The sequence below is a fragment of the Myripristis murdjan genome, chromosome 7 (genome assembly GCF_902150065.1).
Source record: "Myripristis murdjan chromosome 7, fMyrMur1.1, whole genome shotgun sequence".
NCBI classification, from domain to species: Eukaryota; Metazoa; Chordata; class Actinopteri; order Holocentriformes; family Holocentridae; genus Myripristis; species Myripristis murdjan.
This window is the reverse complement of record NC_043986.1, coordinates 420,001-435,000: the sequence shown is the minus strand read 5'-3', so window position 1 is coordinate 435,000 and position 15,000 is coordinate 420,001. Positions and strand designations below refer to the sequence as shown.

The window sequence follows — 15,000 nt, the reverse complement described above, 5'->3', positions numbered from 1 at the left end:
GTGTGTGTGTGTGTGTGTGTGTGTGTGTGTGTGTGTGTGTGTGTGTGTGTGTGTAATTTATCGTCATATTAAATGAACAATCCTTCCGAGGCATCTAAATGCAAATGAATATAAATAATAAAAAATAAACAACGAGCACATAGAGACAAGCCTCTCTCTCTCTCTCTCTCTCTCCTCCCTCCCTCCCCCCTCGGGTGCGTGTGCGTGTTGGTGCGCGCGCCCCTCCCCCTCCTCTCCGCTCCTCTCTCCTCTCGGCCAGGCGGCAGGATGGACGTCGTTAATCAGGTAGGAGCTCAAACACTGAAATCGGTGTTTTTCTGCGGAGCCGCCGTGGACCCGCAGGTTCCGGCGTCCCTGTTTGTGGTGTGATTGTTTGTTTGTTTATTTGAGTGTTTGTTTGTTTGTTTGTGTCGTGCTCGGGCCGGGCAGAGCTGTCTGCTGCTGTCGGGCCACATCAGGGCGAGCAGGGATGAGGCTGCCGCTGCAAAACATCCTCCTGAAAATCACCGTGAAATCACCGAAACCGGCGGATATCGTGTTTTTATTCATGCGTCGTTTGAGGGAAATCGGACAAACGGAGGCTGGGTTGCTGGCTCCGCTCCTGAGCCGAAAAACACCCTCATATCCCCATAACATCCCTATAATATCCCTATAATATACCTATAATATCCTTGTAATTTAACATATAACATTAATAACATTGCCCGGGTTCATTTTGCCGTGATATCGGTGTATCAGCCGTGGGAAATCTATTTTTCAATGTTTTAAAGGTATTATAGAACGATTGGCGTTGTTTCCAGAAGGGAAGGGAAGGGGTACGGGTCCAGGAAGCAGCCCGGCCCGGGAGGGGGTCTGCCGGCCTGGAATTTAAACATCTCCCCTGTCCGGGATGTGATGGCATAATAAAAATAATGTATGAGGAGTATCTGAGGATATGTATCACTATGCGAGCCGAGAGAGAGGCAGCGGGTCGGGAAGCAGAAAGATGTGATGCTGGAGGAGGAGGAGGAGGAGGAGGAGGAGGAGGAGGAGGAGGGAGAAGAGGAAGAAGAGGAAGAGGAGGAGGAGGAGGAGGTGTTGTAAAATGGCAGCCAGAGGAGGATTCAACGTCAGTCTCCCTCCCTCCCTCCCTGTGTGTGTGTGTGTGTGTGTGTGTGTGTGTGTGTGTGTGTGTGTGTGTGTGTGTGTGTGTACGGGGAGAACCCGCAGCCCGTACTGTCCACCCTCCTCTCCACCCCCCGCCTCCACCCGCATCCCGCCCGTGTCCGCCCGGCCCCGTCCCGGGCAGCTCCGCAGGCTCCAGCCGCCTGAGGAGCCTCGGAGCCCGGCTGATGTAAGATGGAGACCCGAGCAAGCGCGACAACAATGCACCATAACATCCCTATAACATCCCATAATATCCCTTAATATCCCCATAATATTCCTGTAGAGATGTATGACTTTATTGACCTTACGGCGCGTAGGCTAATCGTTTTTATCTTCTCCTGCGTGTTTCTGTAATATTCCTACAATATTCCTATAATATTTCTATAGGGGCTTACAGTGTACAGTGACGTTTACAGTGACATCACTGCCCGTTGTGCCATATTTATCTGCTCTTCATCCCTATAATACACTCCTATAATATTACTGCACACAGCGCGTGGTGCTGCATAGTAAATTTATAGTGATTTTATCGAGCTCGATACTGCAAATTACTCATTCGTTTGTCATGTACTGGCTAAAACCACTATACCATTCTTACAGGGACTGCCAGCATCCCTCTAATATTCCTCTAATATTCCTATAATATTCCTACAGGGCTTACAGTGTGCAGTGACGTTTGCAGTGACTTCACTGCACTGGATGCTGCATTTATTCCCTCTGTATTCCTATAATAAACATGCAGCCAGCACGCCTGTAATACTACTGTATAGGGCGTTTGGTGCTATTTATGAAATTTATAGTGATTTAATCGTGGCTGTTTTATGTATGTATGTATGTATGTATGTATGTAGCTTATGTATGTATGCATTAATCATTTTTAGGCTAAAACCAATATAATATTCCTATAAGGACCAGTAACATCCCTATAACATTACAGTGACCTCACTGTGCTTTGCGCCATATTTAGCCTATCTTCTCTTCATCCCTATAATACACTCAGATAATATTACTGTGCAGTGCATTTAGTGATTTATGGTGATTTTATTGTGGCTGACAGTATTATTTATTCATTTATTTATCATCTACAGGCTAAAACCAATCTAATATTCTTATAAGGACTACAAGCATCCCTATGATATTCCTATAATATTTCTATAGGGACTTAGAATATGCAGTGACGTTCACAGTGACATCACTACACGTCATGCTGTATTTATTTTCAAATGGGGGGGGGGGGGGGGGGGGGGGGGGGGGGGGCTTCTCTCAACACAGTCCAGTGTTCCTGTAATATTCCCTCTCACAGAAAATCATTTTACTAATCATTTTACTGCACTTTCTGATATATTCATTAGGCTATATTATAATATTATCACAAAACACATCTATGATACTACTGCAGAGGCTTGTAGTGCATTTGGTGCCGTAACATCACATTAACAGATTTATCATCATACTTGATAGTAGGCTATTTTTATCATCTACCACTGCGACATTATTCATACTTGGTGGTTCTGTAATTTCTCAATAGTGAGTGTATTATTTATAATAAAGTTCAAAATTAGTCAAATATTCACATTTTATGTGTTTAATGTGTTTGAACACACTCCACACTCACAGCCAGTAGTAACTATCGCTGGAAAAGTAACATTTATTATCATTTAGTTATTATTATTTAACACTGTAATGTTTGCTGTGTTTCTGAGCGTTAATAATTGCTCTCTTAAATACAGGGCTTGTCCAACCCCCCCGAGCAAATTCACTTGATTTATTAACAAGACATGCAAGAAAAAAAGTCGATTACTGAAATTACTGGAACTTTAAAGAATTACTGGAACATAAAGAAAAAAAAAAAGAAAAATAAAAGGTTAAAAATAAATAAATACAATAACATTAAAAATATAAAAAAAAAAACACAGGCATCTATATTTCTAGATATTAAACAACATAATCTAGATGCTGTCATACTTCTTTGTTGAAATGTTTGTGAAATGCATCTGAACATCAAATATTTGTCATCTTGCTGAGGACCTGCTGGAAGACCTTCCAAGACCCCTGGGGGCTCCGGAGCCCACTTTGAACACCCCTGCTCCATAGACTCTATAGATCTGTAGAACATAGATCTGTTCCATGAGCTGTTTGTGAAATCACAGAGGAATGTCAGTTTCTGATTTTTGTATTCACTGAGAAAGGTTGCTGCACCGTGTGTGTGTGTGTGTGTGTGTGTGTGTGTGTGTGTGTGTGTGTGTGTGTGTGTGTGTGTGTGTGTGTGTGTGTTAATGGAGTCTCTGTAGTAACTGAACTATCCTGACATCAGTGTGTGTATCGTATTTCTTGCTGCTTGTAAATGGATTTTGATTTAAAGACGAGACACTTCTGACATATGAGAAGCAGCTTGACCTGTCGCTCTCTCACCTTTCTGTCTCTTTGTCTGTCTGTCTGCCTGTCTGTCTCTCTGTCTTCCTGTCTGTCTCGCTGTCTGCCTGTCTGTCTGTCAGTCAATCGATTATCAGTCCCAGCTGATTGTTGGTGCTGATATCCAGAATTTATCAATAATCAATATGGTAATTTTGATTGACATGACAGTCGATATGGCGACGATGGGACAGCAGTGAGTGGGCGGGGCCTTGTTGATCACATGGTTCCAGTTCTCTGTGGATTTGTCTTTACTTTAGTCTGACAGGCAGAAAGTGGCTGAGCTGCTCGCAGTTTAAATAAAGTTTCACTGCATTTAAACACAACAGACCTGATCCAGCGGCTCTGAGCTGAGCTGCAAAGGAAACATTTTAATTATTAGAAAGATCCCTTTTTTCACATTTCCATTTTTTTGTGCATTTTGTTTCACTAACATCATCATTTTACTTCTTAGTGAGTCTTTAGTTAATTATTGTTCATTAAACATTTGTTGATTCAAAGCCAGGTTTGTGTTGGTGTTTCTGAAACTGTAAATGTTCACACTGCAGTCTTCACATTCACTACAAATGAATATGAGCCCTAAATATTGGTTATTGGTGTTCTGGATCACTAATAATGGAAGCACTGACAAAGTATTCAGGGATCATTTTAGATTCTCAGTGGAACTAAAAGTTAAAGCGATGAGCGGCTGTCAGCTGTTTCCAGACGGAGGACGCTGACGGACGCTGCACTGTGTGGGTTTACTCACATCTGTTTACCTGCCTGATCCCAGAGCAGCCACTCAGCTGTGGGTCTATAATCAGACCTCGAACACATTTAACCGTCACAATATATGTTAAAGGTACATTCCAACATTTTGGGCAAATTCCCCTTTCCCCTCTTCCCCAGACTGAGACCAGATGTTGGACACCATCTTCTCCTCTGGACGTCCAGTGATTCAGGTCCTATGGGTAGCATTTCCTGTTAGCTTAGCATAAAGACTTGAAGACTATGGGAGTCGTTAGCCTGGCTCCTTCAAAGTGGAAAAATAGCCAATCTCTTTGGTTGGTTAAAATGAATTTGTTAAAGTAACTTGTACATTTTTATTTAATTGACAACCTCTCTCTCTCTCTCTCTCTCTCTCTCTCTCTCTCGCCCAGCTGGTGGCCCAAGGGCAGTTCCGGGTGATCAAAGTTCCTCTAGGCTTCATCAAAGTGTTACAATGGGTAAGTTCTCCTGCAGAACTGGACCAGAACCCAGAGTCCAGCTCTGAAACACATCACAGGCCTTCACTCCAGACACCTGGGGTCCCATCTGGGTCCCACCTGGGTCCCACCTGGGGTCCCACCTGGGTCCCACCTGGGGTCCCACCTGGGTCCCCACCTGGGGTCCCACCTGGGGTTATTGGGTCTACATCCAGTAGTGGGATGCAGGGTAGGAGTAGTAGCAGTAATTTCGCCTAAGGCGGCAACATAGGCAGAACCGCCACTGTCTGCATCACAGCTGATCTCAGTATTCATCAGAATCCAAAGGCAGTCTCATGTCACAGAAAATATCTGCATGTGATCAGGAACATCTGAATCCACCAATCAGATGGTTCAGCTGCAGACAGAGGTGGAGCTTCAGTTCCAGTCCAGAATGCACTGCTGCAGCCTCTGTGGACCAGAATGCAATGCTGCAGCCTTTTTTTTTTTTTTTTTTTTTTTTAATTTATCAACCCACACATAACAATACATATTTACAAACACACAAGGGGTACTAGGTGCCATGAGCAAAAAAGTAATAACCAACAGAAAAGGATTTTACAGATCACTTCCACAAAATGTCTCCATGATAGTGTATGCCTTAGCAGCTTTCTGATTTCTAATGTCTTTGATTGTGGCAGCATAACGTAGCAGTTCTTTTCTAAAGAGTACAATGTTTGGTTTAGATTTGGCCCATTTGTTCTTATGGATATGAAATTTTCCCAAACTCAAGATTAACTGACAGAAAAAACATATATCTTTGTCTACGGTCTGATCATCAAGGTAAATTAAAATGTTTTTTTCCTGGAAAATGATCGTTCTTCCTGTATTTCTTTGTACAAAATGTTGGACATCTTCCCAAAAAGTTTGCGCATAGATTTTTGGTTAACATCAGCAGAACTAGAAAATAAGGTAGACTTAATCAAAATAGAACCCACAATACTGACAGATCACACAGCTATAATAATTCAATTCCATGTTGGATCTGACAGGCAGAAGTTGAATAGAGACTATTGGAAATTAAACCAAACGCTCTTGCAAAATAAAGAATTTGTAAAGGAAAGCCAAAAAATCATTGATAAATGCTGGCAACAAGCAAACAGCAAAAAAAAAAAATTGGGATATACTGGGAACTAATGAAATATGCTGCAGCCTCTGTGGACCAGAATGCACTGCTGCAGCCTCTGTGGACCAGAATGCACTGCTGCAGCCTCTGTGGCCTGCCATGGCCTCTGGGGACTGTGGGAAAGGCATTCTGGGAAACAAAGGAAATCTGTAACTGAAGTAGGCGAGGCAGGCTGAGGGAAAACACACACACACACACACACGGCTGAGGTCCCAGCAGCAGCAGTGATTCACTCCTCACTAAGTCCCGCCCTGGAGCGCATACTGGCCAATCACAGCGCAGCACCAGCTCTGCCGGGTCGGACCCGGAGCCGCTCGGGGCTGAACGCCGCGCAGCTCGCCGCCCAGAGAGGCTGCGAAGAAACATCATTAGCTGTTTGTTTGGGTTAGTGATGTGACGGGCCCCACGCCACAGCTCGACGGAGCTGGAACAACAAAGGGGCGGGGCTTAGTGAAAGGTGAATTAACGGTAAATGAACTTAAAGTCAGAACGAGCAGGATTTTGCTAAAAAGTAAGCCGCTAGTGAGCGCTGAGGGAGAGGAGGAGGATGAGCCACATGGTCAGAATGACCCAAAACAAAAAACACTGACCTTTGTCCCGTCATGGGAGTGTCAGGCGTACAGGAAGTGAGGTGTCATGTGATGTAAACACCAGCCCCTCCTGCAGACACAGAACCTGAAGCAGCCGCTTGTTTCCTGTCGAATCCACAGAAACAGAATCAGGTAGAACCGGCTCAGTTCCACCTGAATCTGCCTCAGAGACACGACTTCTGGGTTTCTACCAGGAAGCAGGGCTGACTGAGTCTGAGCTCTAGTGCCCTCTAGTGGTCGGGAACCGCTCACTGCAGCTTTAAACTAATGAGAAGTGAAGCTGCTGAAGACGCCCTGGAAGAACCTGGAGAACGTGACTCTCCCTCCAGCAGAGCAGAACTCAGATCAGCTGAAACACACAGCTTTGAAACATGGTGCTGTTTTAATATCACACACACACACACACACACACACACACACACACACACACACACACACACAAACACACACATACACATACACACACGCTGTGAGTAGGATGGCAGATGGTCAGATATGGTCCAGCTCCCAGCTAGACTCTCTGTCCAATCCCCTGCTTGGCACAGTGTGTGTGTGTGTGTGTGTGTGTGTGTGTGTGTGTGTGTGTGTGTGTGTGTGTGTGGGTGTGGCAGCTTTAATCTGCCTGCTAAGCGATGATTATTGTGCTTTACAGAGATGCCTCCATGTTATGATGTGTATGAAGTTTCCCTCAGAGCTCAGGGCTGCGACTCGACTGGAGAATCTGCTCAGCTGTTTTGTTCTGGATCAGAAACGAACAGAATCTGTCGTCAGTTTTCCACATCAGAAAAAGTTTGAATTTTAAAAACTGCTCCTCCAAACCCAGCAGAGATTCAAAGTCAAACTACGTTCAGTTCAGTGTTGTGTCCAGCGGGGGCAGCACTGAGCTAAACAGCCTGCAGGTCAGTGTTGTGTCCAGCGGGGGCAGCACTGAGCTAAACAGCCTGCAGGTCAGTGTTGTGTCCAGCGGGGGCAGCACTGAGCTAAACAGAGCAGAATCTGTGTGGGTCAGTGGGGCTCAATGCTCTAAACTGATCAGTCCATTTGATCCAGATATTGATCAGTAACTGGACTGTTCCTGTCCATATTTCTGCTGCAGACAGGATTATAAACTGAGATTATAATCCATGGCTGTAAAATGCTGTGAGTGTGAGCAGATTAGCACTGGCATTGAGGCTCTGTGCTGCTGACTGGCTGCAGAACCACAGGAGAACCAATCATCTGCTTCCTAAATGTTCCACATTTCCTTCCTCTGAGCTCAGAGAAATGTGGAGCTTCTGAAGCAGCGGAGGAGCAGGATTATCATCTACAGAGCCGACACTCTGCTCAGCCTCTGCAGCGCCCCCTGCAGGAGGAGCAGGATTATCATCTACAGAGCCGACACTCTGCTCAGCCTCTGCGGCGCCCCCTGCAGGAGGAGCAGGATTATCATCTACAGAGCCGACACTCTGCTCAGCCTCTGCGGCGCCCCCTGCAGGAGGAGCAGGATTATCATCTACAGAGCCGACACTCTGCTCAGCCTCTGCGGCGCCCCCTGCAGGAGGAGCAGGATTATCATCTACAGAGCCGACACTCTGCTCAGCCTCTGCAGCGCCCCCTGCAGGAGGAGCAGATTATCATCTACAGAGCTGACACTCTGCTCAGCCTCTGCAGCGCCCCCTGCAGGAGGAGCAGGATTATCATCTACAGAGCCGACACTCTGCTCAGCCTCTGCAGCGCCCCCTGCAGGAGGAGCAGGATTATCATCTACAGAGCCGACACTCTGCTCAGCCTCTGCAGCGCCCCCTGCAGGAGGAGACACACAAGCTCTGATTCCTCTTCTGTTTGTATTACTGTTAAGTTTTAGATAGTTATTAGACAGATCAATAATAAGACAGAGACGTCAAGGAGCTGAAACAGCAGGAAAATAAAGAAAAAGAAAATATGGCCTCCTGTGTGTGTGTGTGTGTGTGTGTGTGTGTGTGTGTGTGTGTGTTTCATATAATAAATGTAAAACATGACCACAGTTATGATATGTTCCTCTTGGTCCTGCAGTTCTTCGCCATCTTTGCGTTCTCCACCTGTGGGAGTTACTCTGGGATGTTCAAGATGTCGGTGGAGTGTAAGAACCGGACGGAGAGCGACCTGAGCATCGAGGTGGAGTTTGAATATCCCTTCAGGTCAGTGCAGGAACACCAGCCATCAGGGCGCTGCAGGGAGCCTGACGGCAACACACACTTTGGTTTGTGTTCAGTGCTAAACGTGTGATCCAGCATCGCTGACCTGATCCTTACAAATATCCAGATCCATATTTAAACATAATGCACGCACGTATTGCTAAGGCAGACAGGCTGCAACTGAGCCAGGTTCCCCTCAGGGATCAATAAAGTGTTTCTGATTCTGGTTCTGTCAGAAGCGTCAGAAGGTTTTTAAAGGTGACATCATACTGTAAACAGTACACAGTACAATACGACTCGACAGGTAGAGGGCTGCCGGCTGCTTCTACTGGGCTTTTAAAAACCTTCGTCCAAACTAACAGAGAATGAAAGAAACTGAATTCACACCATGGAAACAGAAACAGGGAGAACCGGCGCGGGTCCTTCGCTTCACAGCAAATCAGAGTATTTCTGGGTGGTTCCTGTTGCCATGGCAACAGGTATAGGGTTCAGTGAGGTCACGGTGTGGGCGGAGCTAACGTCAGCCTGATGCACGGCTGACAGGAACATGTTGTGTCTGAACTGTGAGAACCAGCTGGCGGCTCCTGATCTGGACTCAAATAAAAACGTCGAGTCTCATCTGGCAAGTAAATGAACCTTATTCAATAACTTTATTAACAACAATGCAGCCGACAGCAGCTGATCAGCTAATATTACCGTTTGCCTGAGAAGCTGTGATCTGTGAGATTCTGATCATTTTGAAATAACTTCATCAGCAGCAGATGATTTGATCCACCTGCCGACTCGGCCAGGTGCTCGCTCTGTCACCATGGAAGAGTCAATAAAGTTATTCAGTCTGTTCCTCAGAGCAGGCTCCATTCTACTCAGTTCTGTTTCTCTCCCAGGCTCCACCAGGTGTATTTCGACGCTCCGACCTGTAAGGGCGGGAACCCGGAGCGTCTCTTCCTGGTCGGCGACTACTCTTCCTCAGCCGAGTTCTTCGTCACCATCGGCGTCTTCGCCTTCCTCTACTCCACCGCCGCCCTCAGCATCTACGTCTTCGTCTTTGACAAGTACAAGGAGAACAACAAGGGGCCTCTGATCGTAAGTTCACTGGTTCTCACTGGTTCTCACTGGTTCCACCTCTGGTTCCTCTGCTGCTTTTACATGAAGAGCCAAATCACAGCTGTCACCTGTGTTCCCTGCGAGGCACATCAAAGACACATCGGCCCCTTAAGGTTGATCAGATGAGAGCCGACAGTGTCTGAGATACTGAGTGTGAGGCTCAGGGAGCTGTTGGCCAGGCGGGGCGCTGTTGCAGCTGGGCTGAGCTGGGCAGACAATCAGCTTCATATTCAACATGTCAAACTCCACCGTTACTCAGTAACGCAACGAGGTGAAATGACACCTCATTTCACCTCGCAGATGAGTTGAGGTGAGATGAAATGCGATGACATGAGGTGAGATGTTAGATGAGGTGAGATGAGGTGAGATGAGGTGAGATGAGATGTGAGATGAGATGTGAGGTGAGGTGAGATGATGTTGGTCCAAGAGGTGTGACGTGAGATGAGGTGAGATGAGATGTGAGATGAGATGTGAGGTGAGGTGAGATGATGTTGGTCCAAGAGGTGTGACGTGAGATGAGGTGAGATGAGATGTGAGATGTGAGGTGAGATGAGGTGAGATGAGATGTGAGATGTGAGGTGAGATGAGGTGAGATGAGATGTGAGATAAGATGAGGTGAGATGAGGTGAGATGAGATGTGAGATGAGATGAGATGTGAGATGAGATGAGATGTGAGATGAGATGATGAGATGAGATGTGAGATGAGATGTGAGATGAGATGAGGTGAGATGAGATGTGATGTGAGATGAGAGGTGAGATGAGATGTGAGATGAGATGAGGTGAGATGAGATGTGATGTGAGATGAGGTGAGATGTGAGATGAGATGATGAGATGATGAGATGATGAGATGTGAGATGAGATGTGAGATGAGATGTGAGATGAGATGTGAGGTGAGATGAGAGGTGAGATGAGATGATGAGATGATGAGATGTGAGATGTGAGATGAGATGTGAGATGAGATGTGAGGTGAGATGAGATGTGAGGTGAGATGAGATGATATGAGGTGAGATGAGGTGAGATGAGGTGAGATAGGAGCTGTGTAGCGACACAAACCAACAGGCGATTGTCTCTGGGCCAAAAGCCGTGTGAGCGTCAGCCTCGCTGGTCCAAGAGGAAAAACTCTGAGATAAGAAGGGAGGATGAGGAGCGATGAAGGTGTTCCTCCTTGTCTTTTGGACGTGCAGGTCTCATGTCTGCTGGGCTGTTGTGTTTGCAGCGATGAGGAGCGTCACACCTGAGCTGTGTGACCCTGAGGTTATGACCCCTCTCACCTGGAAACAGATCAAAACATGTATCTCTCTCGGTTTTGGCCGTCTGTCCACACTAAACCAACACCTGTCGATGTTCCTCTAGCGCCCCCTCAGGTCAAATATCTGACAGAATGAATTTGAATGAATTTGATGTATTTTTATGTCTGCAACCCGTCCTTATGGGATTATAAAAACCAAAAACACAATTAAGCTACAAATCATCACAGTCTCTTCCAGTAACTGATGCCCACCAGGTAAACATGGATTACACATGGAAAATAAACAAAAACAAAAACAAAGGAAACATTACAGAAACATGTGTCACTTTGTATCACCAGATAACTAAATCGCCTAAATGTTCTGTGTTTGCAAACCCCGTGTTTCCTCGAGGTAATCACCACTTCAGGGCTTTACTGTGTTCAAGTGTTTTAATCACCAAGGACAAGAAAACACAGCATGACTCTAACTGTAATGGATGGATCGCCAAGTCATTTCCTGCCAGGTCTGGTGTCAGCATCATCTCTCCTCTAGCGCCACCATCAGGCCAAAATGTGGAAACCTCCAGCTGTTTACAGAACACACAGCAGTGACTGTATCAGCAGGACATCAAACCCAACAATACAATAAACCTGTGGCTTATCACTGTAGCTCTGCAATGTGTGTGTGTGTGTGTGTGTGTGTGAGACAGGACCTGGGTGTGACGGCGGTGTTTGCCTTCATGTGGTTGGTGAGTTCGGCGGCCTGGGCTAAAGGTCTGTCCGATGTGAAGATGGCGACCGACCCGGACAAGGTGATCACGCTGATCGACGCCTGCAACAATGAGGAGAACCGATGTCGTGAAGTCCACGACCCGGTGATGTCGGGCCTCAACACCTCTGTGGTGAGAAGCGCTTCTTCATGTGGCTCTGCTCAGGCGGGGCTCACGTCAAGACTCCAGTTTTACTGGAGATCCAGTAAAACTGGATGACTGGTTAATGTTTTTTTTATTTAATTTTTTTGATAAGCCCCGCCCCACAGTGTTTCAGTCAGAAACTGTCCAATGACAACTGTCGTCTCCTCTCAGGCGTTTGGGTTCATCAACCTGATCCTGTGGGCGGGGAACCTCTGGTTCGTCTTTAAGGAGACGGGCATCATTGCTCCCTTCATGCGAGCTCCGCCCCCTCAGCAGAAGCCGGCTGCGCCGGACGCCTACGGCCAGCAGGGGGCATACGAACAAGACCCGTACGCCAGCAACCAGGGAGGCTACCAGCCCGACTACAGCCAGCAGGGATACAACCAGGTGAGCTGCACCACCACGCCGCGCCACACTGCACTACGCCACGCCACGCCACGCCACGCCACGCCACGCCACGCCACGCCACGCCACACTGCAGTACGCCACTCCACACCACGCCACGCCACGCCACACCACGCCACACCACACTGCACTACGCCACACTGTACTGTGGCCACATCGCACTGTTTGTTTTTGTTTGCTTTTTTAAAAAATTTCTTTGCATCCAGCAGGATGCGGAGTACGGCCAGGGGTACGGACAGCAGGGGGCGCCAACCTCCTTCTCCAATCAGATGTGAAGAGACAGGAAGCAGGTGAGTCACACAGGAAGTAGCAGCTAAAGTCATTTCCTGTTTGGTCAATAAAATTCTCTGAGAACCAGTCTGTGTGTGTGTGTGTGTGTGTGTATGTGTATGTGTGTGTGTGTGTGTGTGTGTGTGTGTGTGTGTGTGTGTTCTCTCTAACACTGCCTTCCTCTCTCCTTCACAGAGGCGGTGGAGTGAATGATGCGTGGGTCGCCTGCAACCTACCCACGATGCAACACTCCTGTCTGTCTGCACAGCTCATGTGGGGGTGGGAGGGGAGGGAGGGGGAGGGGGAGGGGGGGTGAGGGGGAGGAGGAGGGAGTCTAGATGTTCACTATATTGATCGATGTGTAAATGAAAACAGAGTTCTAATGAATCCATAACTTGAACAAAGCACCAAAACATGAAGCGCTCGCCTGCAGTCCACTGATCAAACGGTGAAACCATGTTGACAAGAGTCAGTCATCTTAAAAATACAGAATCTCTGGAGAGAATGTATTAGTGTTGTATTGATATCGCTCTGATCAAACATATAACACCCCCCCCCGCCCCCCTCCCCAGCCCCCCCGCTCAGCCACTCTGACTTCCACCCGCTCACATGCAACCACACCAGAACCAGAACCAACCAGAACCAGGACCAGGACCAGGCCTGAACCTGGTCCACACCAGACCACAACCAGAATCAGAACCTGGTCCAGATCAGATCTGAACCAGAATCAAACCAAATGTAAACCAGATCTAAACCTGGCCCAGACCAGACTGGAACCAGATCTAAATCAGATCTAAGCCGGATCCAGACCAGATCTGAACCACATCCCAACCAGATCTAAATTAAAGTCAAACCAGATCTAAACCATGTCACAAACCCAGTGTCCAGACCAGTTCACACAGGGAAGAACCGGATTTCAACCACATCCAGATCTACCAGACTCACACAAAACCTCGCTGTTCACACTGGTTCATGCAGAGCTGAACCGAATCAAAACCAGATTGAAACCAGACTCTGACCAGATCTAAACCACATTCGGACTTGTTCCAAATCAGATCCAAACCACAGCTGAACCGGATCCAGACCCAAACCTCATCCAGATGCAAAGCCTCTAAAGCCTGAGGCTGTTCACACTGAGCCAAACCAGATCAAAACCAGATCCACATACAAGCACAATCCAGTTTCTGTCCACATGCAGTAACTCACATCCTGCGTGATCACACTGCAATCTAATCCAGGGGTTTTCAAAGTGGGGTCCGGGGACCTCCAGGGGGGACCTCCAGGGTTCCCTCAGGGTCTTCCAGGGGCCAGCATCACTGATCTGACCTCTAATTCTGTCATTTCAATAGAAATAATATTTTGCTAAGTTTAGGATTTTTTCATTTTCTTGTGTTTTTAATGGCTAATTTTCTGTTGGTTTTCCTGTAACTTTCACAGAATTTTGTGCAAATTATTTGCTCAATTATCTTGTCATATTTAACTGTTTTTTTGTTTCTTTGTTTGTTTGTTTTTTGGTAATTTGGTAATCCAGTGAGTTCGTCCAGGTTTTCAAAGGGTTAACTCACTCGATAAAAACATGCAGGAGTGATTATTCATGTTTTCATATCAGAGTCCCGAGGGCAAAAATCACCTCAAGTCAGGAGCCGGGGCTGATCGAATCAGATGGAAACACACCGAGACACAAATCAGATCAGATCAGATCAGATCAGGATCCAGTCTGGATAGCGGGTTCATGTTCACGCCGGGTGGAAACCAGATCCAAAATGGCGTCTCTCTCTCTCTCTCTCTCTACGATTTGCACTGTTGTTCTGTTGCATGACGGCCTCGGTCGCCCTGTAACATTCCTGCTCCTCGCTCTCTCAGAGCGAGGAGAACGCTGCAGGAACGTCCGTCTGATTCAGGTCTGATGGCGTGGAGAGGCGGGTGCCGTGAGGTCGGCAGGGCGTGGCTCCGCCTGCAGCTGCGGCGGCTCTGCTGCTCGCTCTAAGAGCAGCAACATGTTGGACGTGTTAACGGCGTGTCAGGGGAAACGTTCAAACTGATTTTTTTCCTCTTCCTGCACCAATGAAATCAGCAGAAAACAGCCCAGAATGCACTGCAGCACCAGGACAGGTTGAGCGTTTCTCTGCCTGCACGTAAAGCTCACGGTGAAAAACAGCAACTCCAGGCTCCCTCTCTGGGCGCTGCAGAAAGGCATTCTGGGAGATGCAGGAGACAGGCGGACAGACAGAGCGGCTGCAGAGTCGGGTGGAGCCGCGGCGCCCTGAGAGCAGACGGGTTCCTCCAGCGTTTCAAACAAACACACACACAACGACCACGATGCTTTTATTTTTTGAATCTTAACCCACTTTGCTCGACCAATCAGCAGCGGGCATGAGCTGTTTGTTAATACTGAGAAATGTTGTAAAGGAATATTAATGGAACTTTCT

The 15,000-nt window shown here is 47.1% G+C and overlaps 1 protein-coding gene across 2 annotated transcripts in view; it reads left to right on the top strand.

The window, feature by feature from the left end:
- Positions 1-12,862, top strand: part of sypa (synaptophysin a) — a 13,087-nt gene extending 225 nt beyond the window's left edge. The window contains exons 2-9 of one of the 2 annotated variants that reach the window (XM_030056128.1): positions 260-285; positions 4,698-4,763; positions 8,529-8,653; positions 9,535-9,733; positions 11,693-11,884; positions 12,068-12,283; positions 12,508-12,591; positions 12,767-12,862. In XM_030056128.1, the coding sequence (XP_029911988.1) occupies positions 268-285; positions 4,698-4,763; positions 8,529-8,653; positions 9,535-9,733; positions 11,693-11,884; positions 12,068-12,283; positions 12,508-12,576 (885 nt within the window). In that variant the 5' untranslated portion in view covers positions 260-267 and the 3' untranslated portion in view covers positions 12,577-12,591; positions 12,767-12,862. Of the gene's footprint in view, positions 1-221; positions 286-4,697; positions 4,764-8,528; positions 8,654-9,534; positions 9,734-11,692; positions 11,885-12,067; positions 12,284-12,507; positions 12,592-12,766 lie in introns of those variants that run through there. The other variant, XM_030056129.1, reaches the window with a different exon arrangement.
- Positions 12,863-15,000: the final 2,138 nt, after the last annotated feature.